The sequence below is a fragment of the Herpailurus yagouaroundi genome, unplaced genomic scaffold (assembly GCF_014898765.1).
Source record: "Herpailurus yagouaroundi ecotype Mexico unplaced genomic scaffold, PumYag 139, whole genome shotgun sequence".
Taxonomy (NCBI): domain Eukaryota; kingdom Metazoa; phylum Chordata; class Mammalia; order Carnivora; family Felidae; genus Herpailurus; species Herpailurus yagouaroundi.
In genome coordinates, this window is record NW_024412394.1 from 69,385,264 (window position 1) to 69,404,870 (window position 19,607).

The 19,607-nt window shown below is 45.6% G+C and overlaps 1 protein-coding gene and 1 long non-coding RNA gene across 7 annotated transcripts in view; one reads left to right on the plus strand and one right to left on the minus strand.

The window, feature by feature from the left end:
* Positions 1-19,607, minus strand: part of TRAF3IP2 (TRAF3 interacting protein 2) — a 45,461-nt gene that overhangs the window by 23,085 nt on the left and 2,769 nt on the right. The window contains exons 2-3 of one of the 2 annotated variants that reach the window (XM_040474398.1): positions 17,681-17,809; positions 8,297-9,127 (exon numbers count right to left, since the gene is read on the minus strand). In XM_040474398.1, coding sequence (XP_040330332.1) covers positions 8,297-9,119 — 823 coding nt within the window. In that variant the 5' untranslated portion in view covers positions 9,120-9,127; positions 17,681-17,809. The remainder of the gene's footprint in view (positions 1-8,296; positions 9,128-17,680; positions 17,810-19,607) is intronic. The other variant, XM_040474396.1, reaches the window with a different exon arrangement.
* Positions 1-19,607, plus strand: part of LOC121029909 (uncharacterized) — a 43,082-nt gene that overhangs the window by 18,371 nt on the left and 5,104 nt on the right. For 2 of the 5 annotated variants that reach the window (XR_005789967.1, XR_005789963.1), the window contains 3 exons: positions 10,795-10,848; positions 12,549-12,732; positions 13,301-15,607. This is a non-coding gene — a long non-coding RNA (uncharacterized LOC121029909). Of the gene's footprint in view, positions 1-7,469; positions 7,554-10,794; positions 10,849-12,548; positions 12,733-13,300; positions 15,608-19,607 lie in introns of those variants that run through there. The other 3 variants (XR_005789965.1, XR_005789966.1, XR_005789964.1) reach the window with 2 other exon arrangements.

Below are 19,607 nucleotides of genomic sequence, written 5' to 3' on the forward strand. Positions count from 1 at the left end.
CCTGGGTTCAACCTATTGTCTGCTTTGACACAGGATGCCAGCCAGGCCCTTCCTGTCACCTCTCCAACCCAGGTTGACTCCTGGCCCTGACCCTGATGCTTGTCCTGCAATTGCTCAGGCCTGGTCTTGCTATTTAGGGGCAAGAGGAGGGATGAAAGAGTAGGTTGCTGGATCTATCCCAGCCCCCTGGCTGATAAAGGAGACCAGGACTTGGAGAGTACCTTCAAGAGTGGGGACACAGGACCACAGGACACGATATACCACACAGATTTTGTTTTTACAGCCTTCTCGGAGCAGGCAGATGTTTCAGTGGGGTCCAGATGGCCAGGTTGCTACTGCTGCTCCTTTTCCGGAGCTAGAAAGGGGAGAAAGGGCCACTGCCATCAGAACACCAGGCAGGGACCAGCCCTGCTTCTAGAGGAGTCTTGCATCAGTGGACCATTTACAAAAGCAGCTGCAGCGGCAACCCTCTGATCTCCCCTGGCACTTAAAATCCTCCTTTGTGATTGGATTCCTGGGCTTGACCTTGGCCCCTAGTATGCTCTCACAAGCTCACCAAGCCCCAGCTACCCTGGTCATCTTTTATCTTGAACACCCAAGCTTGTCCCCATCTCCGGGACCATGAGATAGTCATCCTCTCTGCCTAGCATATTATTGCACTACGTCTTTACAGACCAGCTTCTTGTCATTCCAGGCTCACTCAGATACCACCTGTTCAAAGAGGCCCACCCCCTCCCCCAGTTGCCTTATCCTACCCCCCCACCCCATTTTATTTTCTTCATGGTGTTTATCATATGTTTGAGTAGTCATGACTCTTGTCAACTTTTTGTCTGCCTTCCCTACTAGCATTTAAGCTCTGTGAAAACACAGACTGAGTCTGTTGGCCACCAGGTCTCCAAGCACAGTGCTGGCACACGGGGATGCTAAAAAAAAAAATGGATGAATGAAGATTCAACAGTTCACACACAGAAAAAGAGAAGCCACTAGACGGTCTACTTATGTGCAGTCCATTGTGTTTTTCTAGTGTCTCTCCTGGAAGTAGGAAGGAGAAAGACTTTGCCAGTGGCCTTGAAAGTTTTTAATATTTGCAGCCATTTTTGCTTCCCATATCTGTTAATAAGCAGCTAATAATGTTTTATTTGCTTTAGAAGGACTACCAGGCTCTAATCATAGGGTTTTTTTCTTTTCCAGAGAGCGGATGTTAGTGCTGTTAATCAAAAGCCTTTGAATCAAGGTCATATGATTTCTAACAGATTATTTCCCGCACAACATGTTTTTGTCTCATAGCAACAAATCGTGTCATTAAAATCACTAAGGCATGTGGGCTAGGGTTTGATTAGCTGTAACTTTCATTTCTGAAATGGCCACCTGAGGTAAAAACTTGCACCGGTTTACGTGACCAGATGAAAATGATCCACCTTACCTGTTTTTTTTTTTTTTTTTTTAATTTTTTTTCAACGTTTTACTTATTTTTGGGACAGAGAGAGACACAGCATGAACGGGGGAGGGGCAGAGAGAGAGGGAGACACAGAATCGGAAACAGGCTCCAGGCTCTGAGCCATCAGCCCAGAGCCTGACGCGGGGCTCGAACTCACGGACCGCGAGATCGTGACCTGGCTGAAGTCGGACGCTTAACCGACTGCGCCACCCAGGCGCCCCTCACCTTACCTGTTTTTAAAATTGACAAGGAGAGTCCTCTCTGCTGTCCTTTGATTGTTTAAAACAAAGAAATATTGAACACTAGAGGGTCAGCCAAAAACAAGCCTTCCCTTTTGTAAGTGAAATTTGGTTGTGTGGACAAGTGGCTAAATGAAAAGTATTCATTTATCAGGTAAATGAATATCTCTTCATCGCTCACGTTTTATTCATTCTGTTCCACTATTCTGACCGAGCCTTGCTCATTTAGTTGGGTATTCTCCATATAATCATGGCCGACACTTTCTGAACACTCGCTGCCTGCCAGGTACCATACTAAGTTCCTTAGTTGGGAATACAGAGGTCAATTTTCTGTTTTCTTAAAGAAGTTTGAGAATAAAATCTGATTCCCCTACCATGGTCCTTGGATCCTTCCCCTTCCGGCAGAGCTCACCTTGCTACAGCCCCATTGGCTTGCTTTTGGTGCCTTCACTGCACCCAGTTCCTTGCTTCCTTCACTTTCTCATCTTTCAGATTTCAGCTCATAGGTGTCCTCTCAAACAGGTCTCCTCTCGTCATCCTATTAATGCCTAACACCCAGTTATTTCCTTCATAGCACCTATACTTTGTTTTGTTTGCCGATTTCTACTTATCTGGCTCTCTAGTAGACTATGAGGTCCATGAAGACAGGATCACATCTGTTGTATCACTGCACACCCAGTGCCTGGCATAGGATGGACAAATATTTGTTGAATAAATTGATAAATGAAGGGACAAGTTCTGTTTCCAAGTCCCATTGACGCCCCTCCTTCCCTCCCCTCCTCTCTTCCATAGGACCATTAAAGATGGCCTTTCCATGGTTTGATATCACAAAGGCCCCACTCATGATTAGGGATTACTCCTTTCCTCAGGAGGCAGGGAACAGACTTCTTTTTATGCATTCAACAAATATCTGTTGAACCTCCACTGCTAGCCATGCAGCGAACAGAGAAAAACAGGATACAGTTTCTTTGAGTAGCTCAAAATAGATGGAGAAAGAGAGAAAATCTGTGTGTCTGTGGGTGTCTGTTTTGAAACACAAACCCACACTCGTTAGTATGTGAGAAGGGGAGGCGTACAAGTCAGCAGCCACCTACTTGGTAGACTTAAGAATTACCACCCCAAAATATCTCCCCCACTGATTTGTCCTCGGTGCCTAAAATCCCATCACAAGAATTTATTCTGCAGGAGATGGGGGATGATGTGACAGACAGATGATTTGTGAGCAGGGTAACTCCTCAGTTCCGAGGCAGTGTTCATCACAGAACAAAAATACAAACCTTGCACACTCATAAATGGGTGCCCGGGACTGTATGTTATTTGTCAGTCTGGAAACCCTCTTGGCCTGGATGCACACGGTTTTCATGTCACTAGGGCTTTTACCACTTGGAATTTGTAAACCAAATCCGAAACGAGGTTTTCCACTGATCAGTCAAGACGTTCAACATTTTTCTTCCTTATTAAGAATGGTATTGCAAGAGTTTGAGAGAGGAAATAAAATCTGATTTTCAAGTTGTCAAAAAGCATGATGATATAATGCAATCAGTTTGGCCAGGAAACAAAATGGCCAACATAAACTGTTATGGGAACACCCACAGCTGTAAGCAGCTGCGGTTCCTGAAAGGCAGGTCCTTTATCATTTCTTCCATCTGGGTTATTCTTTTCCTTACTTTTAATTGTGTATGCACTCTAGCATACGAATAATCACTTTTTCGGGTTCCTGTCAGCAATAGTAGGCCTATGCCCACAGTTTTATTTTATTCGGTATTCTTGGTAGAGAAAGCAAAAAAAATTTTTATAGTAAAATAAAGGCTGTTTAGATTTAATACATTCTTTTTTTTCCCCCAAGTTATTTGCATCATGGGCTTTATTTGATTGCACAGCCATGATCTCCATTCTGGTGACCTTCAGCGGAGGGATCCTGAGACAATAAGAGGCCAACTTCTCTGGGAGGTCTGGTGGGGGTAGGGGAGAAAACATTAAGCCTCTTCTGCTTTGAACTTGTTTTTTGTTTGGTTGTTTTTTTTACATGAAAGGGGTGACCGGTAACCATTTCTGCTTTAACTTGCAAAGGCTAGGGTATGCCATTTGCATGGTGATCATTATTTATTTATGTTTTCATTAAGGGATGAGGAAGTAATGTTCTTCTAAAGCCAAGTAGAACCACGTTTCCAACTGCACGAGCATCCCTTAGGTGAACAGCTCTTTTGAAGTGGTTTTGTTGGCAATTAAGTGCCGTTATAGTCCTGACATGAAACTAAGCATTTGTACACCTGCTCTGAATACTTAAAATCTGTGCCGGTGAGAGGAGTGTGGAAAGGGAGGGGCGCTCTCCAGGACTGGGCTGCTGGATCCATGTGAGTAATAACAATGATAACTAAGAGCTGCTAGTTGTTGAGGGCTTACTTTCCTAGTGCCTTCAGTATATGATCTCATTTAATCTTCAGAGCGACCTTCATGGGAGCCATTGGTGCCGGGGGCCTCATAAATATTCTGGGCTTGCAGTGCTCTGAAGACAAACATAAGCACAAGTCTTCCCTGACAAAGCCAGCCCAATCCTGACCCTATTCCTTGTGATTAGATGCTTTTGGGAGCCGGGGCCAGGGCAAAGAAAGGCATGGTAAATTAGTGTGCTATATACTTTCATTTCCTGAGGGGTTTTCTTTCTTCTTTTTCACTTTTACTTATTTTTCAATTATAAACATAATACCTGCTTTCTATAACAAATTTAAAAAAAGTATATAAAGTTAGAAAGACAGTCTGTCTGTCTCTTCTTAATTCCCTGTCTGCACTCCCCCGCCCCACCCTGACTACCCCAAGCCATGATCACTGATAACAGTTGGGGCAATTGTTCCAGACTTTTCAATGTACGGTGTTTAAACACATATAGCTTTTAAAAATAACACATATAGGATAAACACTGCATCTTGCTTTTCTGCTTGATCTTTCTTTTATATAAAGTCAGAATGTGTATTTTAGTCTGTGTAACAGAGGTCTAGTAGTCCGTTGTATAAATAAATCTCAAATTACTTATCTGTCCCCTTACTGAGCGGCATTTGAGTTGTTTTCCTTTTCACTGTAATACAACAGTGCTTTACTAAGCATCCCTGTTCATGTGTTTTCATATGCTTGTTTAGCGTTTCCCTGGGATAGATCCTGTAAGTGCATCTGCGGGGCCAAGGAAGCACATTTAAAATTTTGATAAATAGGGAGATTGCCTTCCAGAAGATTGTACCAATTTATACTCCTGCCAAGAGTAGACGGGGGTGTTCATTGCCCCATAACCCCACTAACACTGGATGTTCTCTGACGTTTTTATCTTTTTGCATATCTAATTAGGAAAATGGTATCTTAAAAAATTTTGCATATATATTTTTCTTAAATTTAGTAATGTTACATACGCTTACTGACTGTATGTCGTCTCTGAATTATTCCCTTCTCCTGTCCAAGTTCTCCCCTCGGCCTTTTATCACCTCTCCTCCCCCCAGGACCCCCAGTGGTCCCCTTTCTCACCGCTTCGGTGGAAGGAAATGGTAGACAGAGCCAGGGCAAGGCAGTTGATGAGAGAAATCTCATCAGAAGGTATTAGAGACAAAAAGATTCCCCAGTCAGAGATGTTTGCATTTTAAAAGAGTCTGCCCAGAGGGGGCAATTTGCACTCACCTCCAAAGACTGGATTGCTGGTGGGGTCATTTCAGACTTCAGCACAAAAAGTATTTCCACGTGGGAAGATCTTTCTGGGATCCTCGAATCATAAGGAGTTAATGCTTTCTTTGTCTGTCATAACCAGGCTTTCTCCTGTTAGCGGGGAAAGGCAACTGCCTGGGACTTAGTATCACAAAGCCCTTACTAAGTATTCACACTTCTACACATTAATCTTAGGGATTCATCAGAAATGCAGAAAAAAACTCCTATACATGATGTTTGTCCTAGCATTGCTTATTGGATCAGAAACTGGAAACTAGTAACAATGTCCAACAATGGAGAATAGCTTAAAAACAATTTGGTAGATCCATCTGATAAAATACATGCAGCACTTTTTTTTTTTGAGAGAGAGAGAGAGCACACACGTGCATATGCAGGGGGAGGGGCGGAGGGAGGGAGGAGGAGAGGGGGGCAGAAAGGAGGAGGAGGGAAAGGAGGAGATATATATTTGACATATATTTTATATGTCAAAACCCCAATAAGGAATTATATTTAGGTGACAGAAGCATGAATTGAACTTTTAGGCATATTTCAATTTTGAGAGCAAAATTCTGATTCTGATTTTTTTTGATCAGAAAAATCATCTTTCAATGCACAGAGTAGAATGTTAAAAAGTAGTTTATGGTATTATCCTCCCAGAATTATTCCCTTTTATCCTGGAAATCATTGAGAAATAAATGTACCCCTGACCCTGCCAAGGTCCAGGCCTCAGTGATTCACATGTAAGGAATTCGGCCACCACACCCATCCTATTACTGGGCCCAGAGAGCAGGCCGAGGTGTCTACAACCCTAGTCAGTGACTTCCCAGCCTCCCAAACTCAAGGTCTCAGCTTTAGGCCTCAGAGCCTCTTTCTCCCCGAGCTTGCTGCTTCCACAGCTCCTGGCATCACTCTTAACCTCACATTTATTCCTACTTTTTCTTCCAACTGTCTTCTAAACTCCTTTAAGATTTAGCTCAAGTGAGGGGCGCCTGGGTGGCGCAGTCGGTTTAGCGTCCGACTTCAGCCAGGTCACGATCTCGCGGTCCGGGAGTTCAAGCCCCGCGTCAGGCTCTGGGCTGATGGCTCAGAGCCTGGAGCCTGTTTCCGATTCTGTGTCTCCCTCTCTCTCTGCCCCTCCCCCGTTCATGCTCTGTCTCTCTCTGTCCCAAAAATAAATAAACGTTGAAACAAAAAATTTTTACAAAAAAAAAGATTTAGCTCAAGTGTCCCTCTGGAAATCTCCCCAGATCAGCACCTCATCAGGCTGTTTGCTTCTGCTCTGCCTGTCAGAACACCTAATGTCAGTACGGCATCTACTCATGGGCTTGCCTACCTCCCCCTCCAGAAGGCAAGCTTTTGTACATCAGGGCAACAGTTTCTGTCCCTCCTTTTTTAAAAAAAAATATGAATTAATGAATTACTGTGTTGCTCTATTCACTTTAGGGGGCTTTATACGAAGTGTGCTTGTATAAATACGTAAATTGTGATTGGTTATAGGATTTTTGATTCTTTTTTTTTTAAGTTTATTTATTTTGAGAGAGAGAGAGAGAGAGAGAGAGCACGAGTGGGGGGAGGGACAGAGAGAGCGAATCGCAAGCGGGCTCCACACAGCGCAGAGCCTGACACGGGGCTCAAACCCACGAACCACAAGATCATGACCTGAGCCGAAGTCAGATACTTAACCAACTGAGCTACCCAGGTGCCCCAGCATTTTTGATTATTTCTATAATTTATTTCAAAGCTAGGCATCAGACCAAAGAGTCTGACCATTTGAACTGCTTTTTGTACCACGCTTATTTGCTAAGAAAAATATATCTCACAGCCCTGTGACTTCCCAGTAGCCTTAACAGAGACTTAACATCAAGAATTGTAATGAACCTTTTATCTCAGGCTAAGACTTTATCACTTCCAGAGACACTTACTGCACTGATACACATTACTCACTCATCCGCTCATTCAGAAATCATTTCCTCAGAGCCTAGCGTATGCTGGCCACTATGCTAAACGCTGGAAAATTATGGATTAAAGATATACCTTTGCTGTTGTGCTGGAGGGAGAGGTAGACGAGTCCATGAGTAGATGCATACTGATATTAGGTGTTCTGACAGGCAGAGCACAAGGAAACGGAGAGCCTGAAGAAAGGAGTGATCTGGGGAGTTTTCCAGAGGGACCCTGGAGCTAAGTCTTACAAGGTGATGGTTGTATAACTCTGTGAATATACTACAATTCATTGAATTGTACACCTAAGTGGGTAAAGGGTGAACTTTACAGTATGTTGATTAGATCTGTAAAGCTGTTTGAAAAAAGAGGTATAGAACTGGGTCAAATGTGCACGAACGGGACGAACATCCTGGATAGAGAAGAGCAAGGGCAAATGCTTGGAGGTGTAAAGGAGTTAGACAGGTTTCGGGGGACTGCGGTCCTTGGGGGTGGCCAGGGTTAGAGTAGAGGTGGGTGGCTCAAGTCTCCAATGGGGTTTAAGTAACAGCATCATAAGAGCAACTCAGTCTTCATGTGATGGCATGAATCCAGAGTTTCAATAACATTCCGGCATTTTTGACTGAAGGCCTCTTTCTTTGCCAAAACTAAGATGGAGAAGCAGCTGGGAAGAACCCGGATGCCCAAGAATGAAGACAACAAAAATATACTCTAGAAGTCATTTGGGTCATCTCCCTGCCTGTAGGCAGGTTTCAATTAAACTGAGACAGAAGGATCCATTTTCTCCTTAAAGTTTTATAGAGAAGGAGTTTCCAAGTGGGACAGGCTTTGGGCTAAGATGAAGCATTCTTCTGGAAAGCCCCTATTCTGGGAAGCAGAATGCCTTCCCTGCATTCTGACCTATCTGTGCTGGTCTAGAGATGTGAGGCATTGACACAAGGCCTTGTTTACTTAGTTACCCAGCCCGGAATGTCCACAGGAGGTGAAGTTCACTTACATGGCACCTGATGATGGGGACCTCCAGGACAATGGTAATGACAGTTCCACTGAGCATGAGGGTTGGGAGGCAGCATCTGTACACAGGCTGGGTACCTCCGAGGTTCAAACTGAGGGAACTCCCTGGACCTGAGAGGTCTGGGGAGGTCCTGGGGGTAACACACAGAGGTGAGGGGCAGGGGCCTTTCCAGCTGCCTGATGCCCAGGACATCCTGGGGCTGGGAATCATACCCCGTGTCTATTGTAGGCAGATCTGGAGCTGCTCGGTTCCTGTGGGGCCGGGGCTGTTGCACCGTCTCTTGGTTACTGCCCGAGGAGTCTGCCGAGGCATTAGGTAAACTTTGGTCTGATTTCTCTGAGTCATGGCCAGTGTCAGGAGAAGCTGCTGAAAGCTGAGATTCTAGCCATTGATTCCGTTTTTCCATAAATGAAAACTGATGCTCCAGGGGGAGGGCTCCAACCACAGACTCAGGCTCGTGCTGGCAGGCTGCAGAGGAACCCGAGGGAAAATCTTTGCCTGGGTCCGGGTGTCTCCTCCAGAAGCTGTCTTCGCTCTCCTCCAGGATTTTAGTGCGCAGGCAGGTGACATGCTGGGACACAGGCCGCAGGTGATTGGAAAGTTTCAGGGGTGGATGAGCCTGAGAAAAGTCTCCTGAGGAACAGTGAGGGGTTTGGGGTGCAGACAAGCCGTTGGGTGCCATGTTCCTTAGATTTGGAGCAGGTGGCTCGGATGCCTCTTCCCGGGAACAGCCTGGGATTGGTTTCAGTAAGTGACTTGGGTATGGTTCTGATTCATCAACCTCCACAGGAATGCTTCGGTTCATCCTAGTTTCTGGAACAAGAGAAAACATGCCACAGCCTTAGAAGACAGATCATCTCTTGGAGCCCCTACTTTATGGCCTTAAGAGACCTCGTTCAAGATGTGGTTTCAGTTAATAGCAGTGTGACACCAACATGTTTCAAAGCCCCAGTCACATAAAGTTGTTCACTCATTCTCTAGGCAAAGGCTCTAGTGCTTATTAAGATACTTTTACATGGAAGGCGATTCAAAGAATGTGATGGGACCGTCATGCAGTAGACAGCACAATGGGAAGACAGATGAATATCAACAGCTAAGTATGGAGGAGGGAAATTATAATGTGGGCTGCTGTGTGTGTGTGTGTGTGTGTGTGTGTGTGTGTGTGTGTGTGTGAAGGGTACACAAGACATTGATTGGTCTGCCTTTGAGGATGCCTCTGAGGATGCAGTGGGGAGACAGTGTCCACCTTATAAACTTTAAAAATGTTGCTTCATTTTTAATCAAACAAAAAACATTAAAAAAAAACAACAACAAAAAAAGAAAGTGTGAGTTAAAAAGCACGGAGAAAAGGTCATAGTGACATTTCCCACTTAACAACTATAGATTGTTTTCTGGACTTAATTCCCTCTGGCACTATGCTTACAGTCAAGGTAGCCGTGGCAGTCTGGTTTGTGATGAACTGGCTGAACTAGCAAGGCTGGCTAAACTAGCCTTTAGCCTACAGTCCGAGTAATATTGGTTTTACCTGTAAAAATAGAACTCGTAATCAACATGATGGAATAAAAGAGAAAATTAGCCTCCCCTTATCATTAGTTTGCTTGAGATGACGTCCCAGGACACCCAAGCTCCAGCAGAAGGCAGGAGGCAGGCGGGGAAAAAGAGTACGGGAGTGACTGACGGCCTGCAGAAAGTTCCAGAGCAGGTGTAGTGGTAGGGAGACCACAAAAAAAAGACATCCCAGAGGTCTGTTCCGCGAGGGCCTTGTACACAGTATTCCTCAAATATCATACGGAGGATACAGGTGGTGCTCTGCTGGTGGATTTTTAAATGCCTATTTGGGGTTCCTGGAGAATTTCAGCCATATACATTTACTGAGGGCGTGCTGTGCCCCAGATCGTGATGTACGTCAATTGTCCCTCTAAGCCAAGTTTTGAAGACTATGAACTCCCCTTCTCTTGAGCCCTGTATCCGTCCCAATGGGAACCTGACAGCACCCGTTTTAAGGTGCTCCCCTCTGAGCAGAGGTGGGGCCGGCAATTTCCTACCAAATTTATCTTCAGTGCCTGTAGGCAGAAACTTCTCTTTGCCTCCCCACCCCCTGCCAGGTGAACTCCAGCACTTCTCCTTAGCCTCACTTGGTAACAAACGTACCCATCTGCTGCAAACCACCTTTGTGCTGTTTTCTGGCCCGGAAGAAAACTCTTTTAGTGTCTAATTCCTGGCTGGCCCTCTCTCCCTCCCTGACTCATTTCCCCTTCTCCCGGCTGGCTGACCCCCCCCCCCCGCCCCCCTTCTTGGCAGCCGGCTGGGCGGTGCGTGCCCCTGGCCTCTGGCCTCTGCAGAAAAGAGACCTCATCACCTACCTCGATTAGAACTTGTAAACACGAACAGGAACCTACCCCAAACACAAATATCTCAGCTATTTATTATTTTTGAGTGCTCACCATTGGTTTCCTCTCTGTCTTACGCTTTTTCTACAGCTGTGAAATTGGATGTGCCACACAACATGCGCTTCGGCTGGTCAGGAAACAAAGGTATTTTCTTTTTTTTTTTAATTTTTTTTTTCAACGTTTTTTATTTATTTTTGGGACAGAGAGAGACAGAGCATGAACGGGGGAGGGGCAGAGAGAGAGGGAGACCCAGAATCGGAAACAGGCTCCAGGCTCTGAGCCATCAGCCCAGAGCCTGACGCGGGGCTCGAACTCACGGACCGCGAGATCGTGACCTGGCTGAAGTCGGACGCTTAACCGACTGCGCCACCCAGGCGCCCCACAAAGGTATTTTCTGAGGGGGTGGCTGAGTGTTGTGTAACCTCCTGCAAGCGTCTGTGGGCCCACAGTTGAGTGGAAGGGCAAGGAGGTGCCCCGAGTGAGGGAGCAAGCAAAAGGCCTGCACTCTGTCAACGATTTCTTGTTATGTGATTCAGGTGCCACAGTTTACATTCTCCCTGGGTTTAGAAAAAAATTGTTTTAACGTTTATTTATTTTTTGAGTGAGAGACAGAGAAACAGAGAGAGACAGATCATGAGTGGGGGAGGGGCAGAGAGAGAAACAGAGAATCCGAAGCAGGCTCCAGACTCGGAGCTGTCAGCACAGAGCCCGATGTGGGGTTCGAACTCATGAACTGCAAGATCATCACCTGAGCCCAAGTCAGACACTTAACTGACTGAGCCACCCAGGAACCCCTCTCCCTGGGTTTTTAAATGTGAATACCTTAATACCTTATTGGGGGTGGGGGTGTGGCTAGATGGCTCAGTCAGTTAAGCATCCTATTCTTGATTTCAGCTCAGGTCATGATTCCAGGGTTGGGGGATCGAGCCCTGTGTTGGCTCCACGCTGGGCATAGAGCCTGCTTAAGTTTCTCTCCCGCCTTTACCTTTCCCTCTGTCCCTCCCCAACTCCTCCAAACAATAAATTTAAAAAAAAAATGTGATTACCTTACAAGTATTTCCCTAAAAATTGCAAATTCCAAACCTTCCAGGGGCTTGAAAGAAGCTAATAAAAAAAAGTGACAAGCGTGGCCATCTCACATAACTGGAAATCTGAGGTCTATCTTATGGTGGGAATTCTACAATTAAAACTGCTCTGAAATTAAACTAAAACTACCCCTTGGATGGTAGTAAGGATCAGCCGGCAATAAATGGCCTCTGGGGAAAGCTATGGGATTAGTAAACCATAAAAGGCAAAACAACCCTTGGTGTTTTAAACGTGTCACTATCAAATATTCAAAGAGCAAATAATTACTGAACCTACTATGTGTCCAACTCTGTGCTCTATAACCTCCTTCTGAGGCATGGGCTGAATGAAACCCTTTTTTTAATAACAAGTAATACTTGCAAGTGATACAAAGTTCAAGAGTACAAAAGGGTATACAGTGAATGGTAATCAAAAGTATTTCTAAAGCCTTAAAACCATTATTCCTGCCCTCATGTTGCCTGTGATCCAGAATAAGAGAGAAAACCAATAGAGGAAATCAAAAGCCCTATCTCAGGGCCTTTGCACTTGCTGTTCTGTCTTCTCTGAACACTCTTTCTCTACACGTCTGCAGGGCTTGCTTCCTTTCTCCTTCAGGTCTCCTTCTCAAGTGTTTACTTGCCCTCCTCACTCCCTGTCTCTCTTCCCTGCTTCACCATCCTTTCCAGTAGTTATCACATCTTACATACTGCAAAATGTGTGTTATAACTGCAAATATCTAATACATTCCTTAATTGTTTATTGTTTCTCTCCTCCCCCAGAATTTAAACTTCATGAGGATGTGATTTTTGACTGTTGGGCTCATGGCTATCTTCTCACCATCTAGAGCTGTACCTGGCACACAAATATTTGTGGACTGAATAAGTGATGGATGCCTGTTTTTGGAAAGAGTACAGATCTGTGTGGCTGGAAGGATCACTGACAGTGAGAATATCAGGCACCATGGTGGGTAGCAAGGAATATTGGGTGGACCAAGTACTCACAGTTCTTAAAGTTACCCTACTTGAGGACCCTTCCCCCTTACATCCTTGCTTCTTCTCAAATAGTTATTAAGGGCTCACTAAGTGTCAGGCCCCAAGGTGAGTCTGGGCCATGCCTACGAGGTCCCATCCGTGGGCAGAGTTGACCGTGAACCTTGCTTGCAGAATACAGGTGTTTCTACCATCTAAAGGGAACATCTGGTATTCTGTTCCAGATAGGGAGCTGGTCTGTTCATGCATCATCAGGCTTTGCCCGGAACAGTGGAGGATGGGCATGCCTCCCAGCTACCACGTGGGTCCCTCCCAGCGCTAGATCCCTGCCAGAACTGGCAAAACAAACCCTGATACACAAATGGTGTCACTGAGAACAACTACACGCAAATGCCGCATCAGAGGGTCATGGGCAGATTAGTGGGAAATGGCCGTTTCGTTTTTGGTCTTTAATGTCAATATTGTAAAAATGCTACACATTAAAAATAATCATTCAATGTCTCCCACGGCTAATAGTTCCATTTTTCCCTGTTTTATTCCAGGGCTTGTCACATGATATCCACATGGTTACATGGCCTGTGCTCCAGTCCCCAACAGGGGGTGGCACTTGGAGTGAAATGGAAAAACCTCTGTGTCCTACCACTGTTCTAGAGGAGAAGGCTCTGACTCCCCAGAGGGACAGAAGAGCTGCCAGCCAGGACCCTGCAAGCCTGAGTGGCAATGCCCCGGACAAATGCTCGTGGACATCCTGTCCCCCTCAGCAAGCCTGGGGGAAGCTGGGACCGGTCAGCCGGTCAGCCAGGAGGATAATGGTCAAGTCTACCTGGCCTCGGGGCAAATTCCTGGGGAAAGGGAGAGGCTAGAGGGTGAGAGAACTCAACTCAAGGGAGTCTTCTGGCTCAGAATCTCTTTTTGAGGCTCAGAACACAGGTGCTCAAGCCCCACACCTAGAGATTCTGAGGTGAGGTCAGGGCTCCCGTGTATCTTTGTTTAAGTCCCACAGGTACGCAGATTCTCTTGTACTTGTACTCTGTGATCTGTGCCATTTGGCAAGAACTATCAGAATTTTAAAACGTTTATGCCCTTTGACCTAGTAATTTCACTTCTAAGAATTTCCTCCACAGGGATAAGGGTGTACCCTGCGAAATGAAGAGGCTCTGAAGATAGGCGATGCAGCCTTGTTTGTGATAGCAAAGACTAGAAACAACCCACATGTGCAGAAAGGTTCTGATTTTTAAAAACTGTGGTCCGGCCAAACAACGACTGCTGTGTCTTTCTAAAAAGACAGAGGAAGTGCTCTGGGGACTGATGTGGAACGATGTCCAAGATTTACGTGTGAAGTTAGGAAAAGTAAAGAGGAGGACACTGTGCAGAGCATGCTACCCTTTGTACGATCTGAGGCTGTGTGTGCACATGCCATCTCGTCAGAAATTTGGAACAACGGTCGCCTCTGGAAAGGGAACTGGATGGGTGGGGAATGGGAACAGGAGGGACGCTTGCTTTCCGGAGCATTTTATACCTTATATATCTACTTAAAAGACAGGAGAAAAGGAAAAGTTTCAGAGTGGTCCTGCTGTTCACAAAGATTAAGAACCAACGTGAAGGAAGGGGAGGCGTGTCTCTGAAAAGACAAAAGACCATTCTGCTGAGGGTGAAAACATTTGCCCCCCCCCCCCCCCCCCGGGGGGCAGGAATGGGTGGGCACCAGCCAGGAACAGAGGGCTAGTCTGGAGTACACACAGCTAGGCTGAAGCAGTCATGCACGGGAGTCTGGTTCTGATTCACTGAGTTGACCCAAAAGACGCTAACTTCCCTTCTCTTGAATCTCATTGCCCTTTGGACAGTGAGCTGTGGTTCTAGCCCTTGATTCTGACCGCAACTTTCTTCAAATCTGGCGGTTTTTCTCTGTCCAAGTCTCGTCTTTGGCTTCCTTTCTGCCTCCTCTGGCCTGAAACCTTTCTCTTAGCATATCCACTCTTACCTTGAGTAGCCTGATTTTGCAGATAAGCTCTTAACCAGATGGCAGCGGTTCCAACATCCCATGTGACAATGCTCCCTGGTGTCCCATTCACAGAATTTCCCACCCCCTCCTCCCTTTTCCTGCACACAGCTCTTAGTCAATCCCCCGGAGCTGCCTCCAACTCTTTGCTGGTATCTGTTCCTGGCAACTTTTTTCTTCTCTAGCACATCCTGCCTTAAATTCTTAGTTTCTTGAAACAGAGCCTATTAAGTCTTCAAAACACGATTTTTCTGATCTCACAGTTCATAAAAAAGCTTCTTTTCCTTCCCTCATCCCAACCTTCCTTTCTGCATGTCCATTACATACCGCCCTGGCCTGAGTGCAAAACAAGTTCTCTCAGGGCACACGTGAAGAGACTTCATGTCCACGTTCGCAGTGAACTGTGGCTTCTGCTTTCCAGATGGACTTACTCTGAACCAACACATATTTCTAGGATGTAGTATTTAAATGCACAGGCTCTACATTCAAACTCCCCACGTTTTAATTCTTTCTTTGCCAGCTGCATGATTAGATGTGAGACCTTGAGAAAATTACTTTACTTCCCCAGGCCTCATTTTTCTAATATGTAAAATGGGGGAAAGACCATTTGTCTTACAGGGATGTTGTGAGGATAAAAGAAGATGGAAATAAAATGCTGACTGCAGAACCCGGCCTATATCAAGCTCTCAAAAAACAAAACCTGTTTTATTATTGTTACAACTGATTTGGCTTTAGAACTTTCTTCTAGACTATGTTCACTGGTTTTATACCTGAATGCTAGCGTTATTATATGAGCCTGATGAATGAAGACCATATCTTCTTAACCAATATATATATTTATGGCACATTCGATATGCATGGCCTTTTGTCTTAAAAAGAGCTGGGCCACACAGGGTATGTCCTATAACTTTCCCATTCCTATTTCACAGAGGGTTAGAGATACATTAAGTACTCTTCCAAAGTCACAGCTGAATCTAGCCTATAGATCTCCGAGATCTTCCCATTAAACCACACAGATCAGGAGCAAACTTTTTCCGTAAAAGTCCAGAGAGTAAAGAGTTCACGCTTTATGGACCACAGATGGTCTCTGTCTCATACTCTTGCTTCTTTAAAAAATTTGTTTTTAAGCAACACTTTAAAAATACAAAAGCCATTTTTAGCAGTATGCTGTAGCAAAAACAGACTATGGGCCACATTTGGCCTGAGGGTTATAGTTTACCAATGGCTGATACAGATTACACTGATAAAATACAAAGAAACCTTCCCCTTTATTAGTAGTAACTGCTAATATTTGTTGAATGTTTACTATGTGTCAAATATTGTTCCAAGTGCTTTACATGTATTAACTTATTTCATCCTCACAGCTACCTTATTTGGTAGGTATGATTGTCAACCTCATTCTACAGATGGGGAAACTGAGACACAGGGAGGTTAAGTGACTTTCCCAAGGTCGCATGTCCAGTAAGCAGCACAGACAGGATTCAAATCCAAGCAGCTCAGCACCAGAACCCATGCACTTAACAATCTGTTTCTTGGTTAAGAACCCTGACTTTGAAGGGCGGGGGAGGGGATTGGAGCAGCTGAGTAACCCCTGGAAGCTTCTGGAATGAATATGTTTCAGACTCTTCACCTTGAAGCTAAGGAGACGTGGATACGGGCCACCTGTGTTTTATAAAGGATTACCGGGCGGGAAACCTGTGGTGGCTTTCCTTCATTCCAGTACAATAGAGGACATGGATGAGGACTGCAGAGGCATCTTGATTTGAGAAAAGCACTTGATTGGATCTCATTAAATTTTAATCATAAACTGAATTCAAAATAAATTGAAAACTGGTTGACAGAGCACAAACAAAGGGTGATGATAAATGGTGGTGCATCTAGAGAGGGGATATCTTCCAGGGGACGCCTCTGAGGCAAGGACGGATGGGATTTAATGAAGGTGTTATGTCCCTGGAAGAAGACAAATAGACAGTGAGAAACAGAGGAAGGGCAGGAGTGAGCAGCCTGAGTAATTAATAAACCACATTACCAGCTCCTAAATAATCAAGGCTTGCTGTTCACCAACCACGTGGATTTTTTTTTTTTTTAAAGAATTCTTTGGGTCAACAATAGTCTTGAAGAGTCCTAGAGGCACACACCATGAATATTTCAGGTGGACGTAATAAATATATACATTTACAGCTAGAAAGATCCTCAGATCCAATTTGGATCCGATACTTTCAATTACAGATTCTCAAGGTCTTACTTCATTCTGCAGAGAGTAATTTTTTGTTTTTTATAAATTAAAAGTCTAAAAGCCATGTTATTAAAAAAGAAAATCTTGGGGCGCCTGGGTGGCGCAGTCGGTTGGGCGTCCGACTTCAGCCAGGTCACGATCTCGCGGTCCGTGAGTTCGAGCCCTGCGTCAGGCTCTGGGCTGATGGCTCAGAGCCTGGAGCCTGTTTCCGATTCTGTGTCTCCCTCTCTCTCTGCCCCTCCCCCGTTCGTGCTCTGTCTCTCTCTGTCCCAAAAATAAATAAACGTTGAAAAAAAAAATTAAAAAAAAAAATCTTTAAACTCATTAATGCTCTTTGTTTACTGCCCAAATGCATGCAAACTTTCACAATGTCAGTTTGCTCAGTGGAGGCTGGTTTTGAGTGAACTGTTTGGCTCCGGTTCAAATTCCAGTGAATAAATACTTCCAAGTTTACTTGCAGAATTTCCCAGACAGAGAAGTTCTTCCATTTGGTTTGCCAGAGGATTGGAAGCAGTGGTGAGCCCTGGAGACAAGGGAACATTTACTGGCCCTTGTTCATCCCCTGCACGGTACAACTCACATCAGGCTCAAGGCAGCACGGCATGACCTGACCTGATTTGAAGTTCACTCTGGAACTGTTCTGAGCCGCTGAGCAAGGAGACCATGGACTAGTGGGAATGGACTGACCTGGCTATGTTGTTAGTTGGTGATAAACATTTGGAGAGCAACCTCAAACCGGCCCAGGTTTTTGTTTGTTTTGCTCCGGATAAGGTTTCTCTCAGCACATATCTGTGATTCTTAATTTCAGTCCAAGCCCTAGAGTGAAGACGAAGGGGCAGAAAGGAAAAATCAGGAGAGGAAGATGAAGGGATAGAACATAAGAAAGGAGAGGGGCGCCTGGGTGGCGCAGTCTGTTAAGCATCCGACTTCAGCTCAGGTCACGATCTCACGGTCCGTGAGTTCGAGCCCCGCATCAGGCTCTGGGCTGATGGCTCAGGGCCTGGAGCCTGCTTCCGATTCTGTGTCTCCTTCTCTCTCTGCCCCTCCCCCCTTCATGCTCTGTCTCTGTCTCAAAAATAAATAAAAACGTTAAAAAAAAATTTAAAAAAAAAGAAAGGAGAATGGAAGAGGAGAGACACAAGGAAAGAGGGGAAAACTTGAAGGACATTTAAAACAATTTGCCTTTTATTAGTGTAGGAGAGAGACTTATTTGTGATTTTTATGTATTACTGAATACGAGAAAGGGCAGTTGGAAGGGAAGAAAAAGAATGAATACAGTGAAAGGCGAGAGTGTTGTAGGTAAGCTGGTGAGCCAGGAAGAGCCTGGACGACAGCACCGAGGAGGAAGGCAGATCGGAGATGGCAGGGAGACCTAATGACCCTGGGAGGGGAAAAAGGAAAAACACTGGGACCCCAGGGCAGGAAAACAATGAGGCAGAAAAGAGCCAAGTTTTCCTCATCGCTGAGGGACCTGCCAAGATCCCAGCCAGCCTCGGTGTTCAGGGTGGAAGGAATGGGGACACGCAGGCTGGGGGCGGCAGTCAGTTCCATCACTCCCAAATCGCTCCACCTCAGCTGCCTGGTCAGGGAGCCAACCCAAACTGGCACAACTCTCCGGTTCAGCCGGTACATGAAAGGCCCCCCCACCTCCTCGGCCAGGGTACAACTTGTGGCCTCCGGGAAGGTCTAGATGCATGCACGCACGCACGCACAGAGCGACACGAGCGGCCAGGCATCGAAGTACATGTGGGCTAGTAGAGGCCTGCTGGTGAAGAGACGCAAAGAATGTCGGGGGGAGAAGGGACAGCTGGGGTTTCATGAACTAAAAATATCTTGGTGACAACGCACTTAGAAGAAACGGGAGAGGCCCAAGGGGAGAGCTTCTTGATTCCAATCCTCAGATGCTTTCTCACGAAAGGCCGGCAGGATTGTTTTGATAAGGAAATGTGGTCAAACATCAGGGGTCATTTCATTGGATCTGAAAGGAATATAAAGTTTAATGTGCCTCATCTGTGCCCTTGCCCCCGCCCCCCCCCCCCCCCAAACAGTTGCCTGCAATTGTTACATACTGTTATGGGCTAATCTAAAACTTCCTGCTGGAGAAAAATGGTTGGATTCAGGGTATTTCTGAGATTTCGATTCTGTTCAGGGTAGAACAGATTTCATTTAGACAAACTACCCACATAATCTATCTTTCTGAATGCCTGTTAAAGAATGCCTGCAAATCGAACTACCTTGTATTTTCAGAGCGTTTGAAAGTCACTAACTCCTTAACCCTGAGAGAAACAAGCTTCAACACTTTCTGTCTTTGCACTCTCCAAGAGTCAGTATCCCTGAGTTAGGATGATGGTTCATCCATGCTGGTTCACTGCCCTGACTGCACTCCCTAGTCAGCCCACCACACACAGTGAGCAGAGGTACCACACTGTTTCATGACTGCCATCAAAAAATGACTTGGAGGGGCGCCTGGGTGGCTCAGTCGGTTAAGCGTCCGACTTCAGCTCAGGTCACGATCTTGTGGTCCGCGAGTTCGAGCCCCGCGTTGGGCTCTGGGCTGATGGCTCAGGGCCTGGAGCCTGCTTCCAATTCTGTGTCTCCCTCTCTCTCTGCCCCT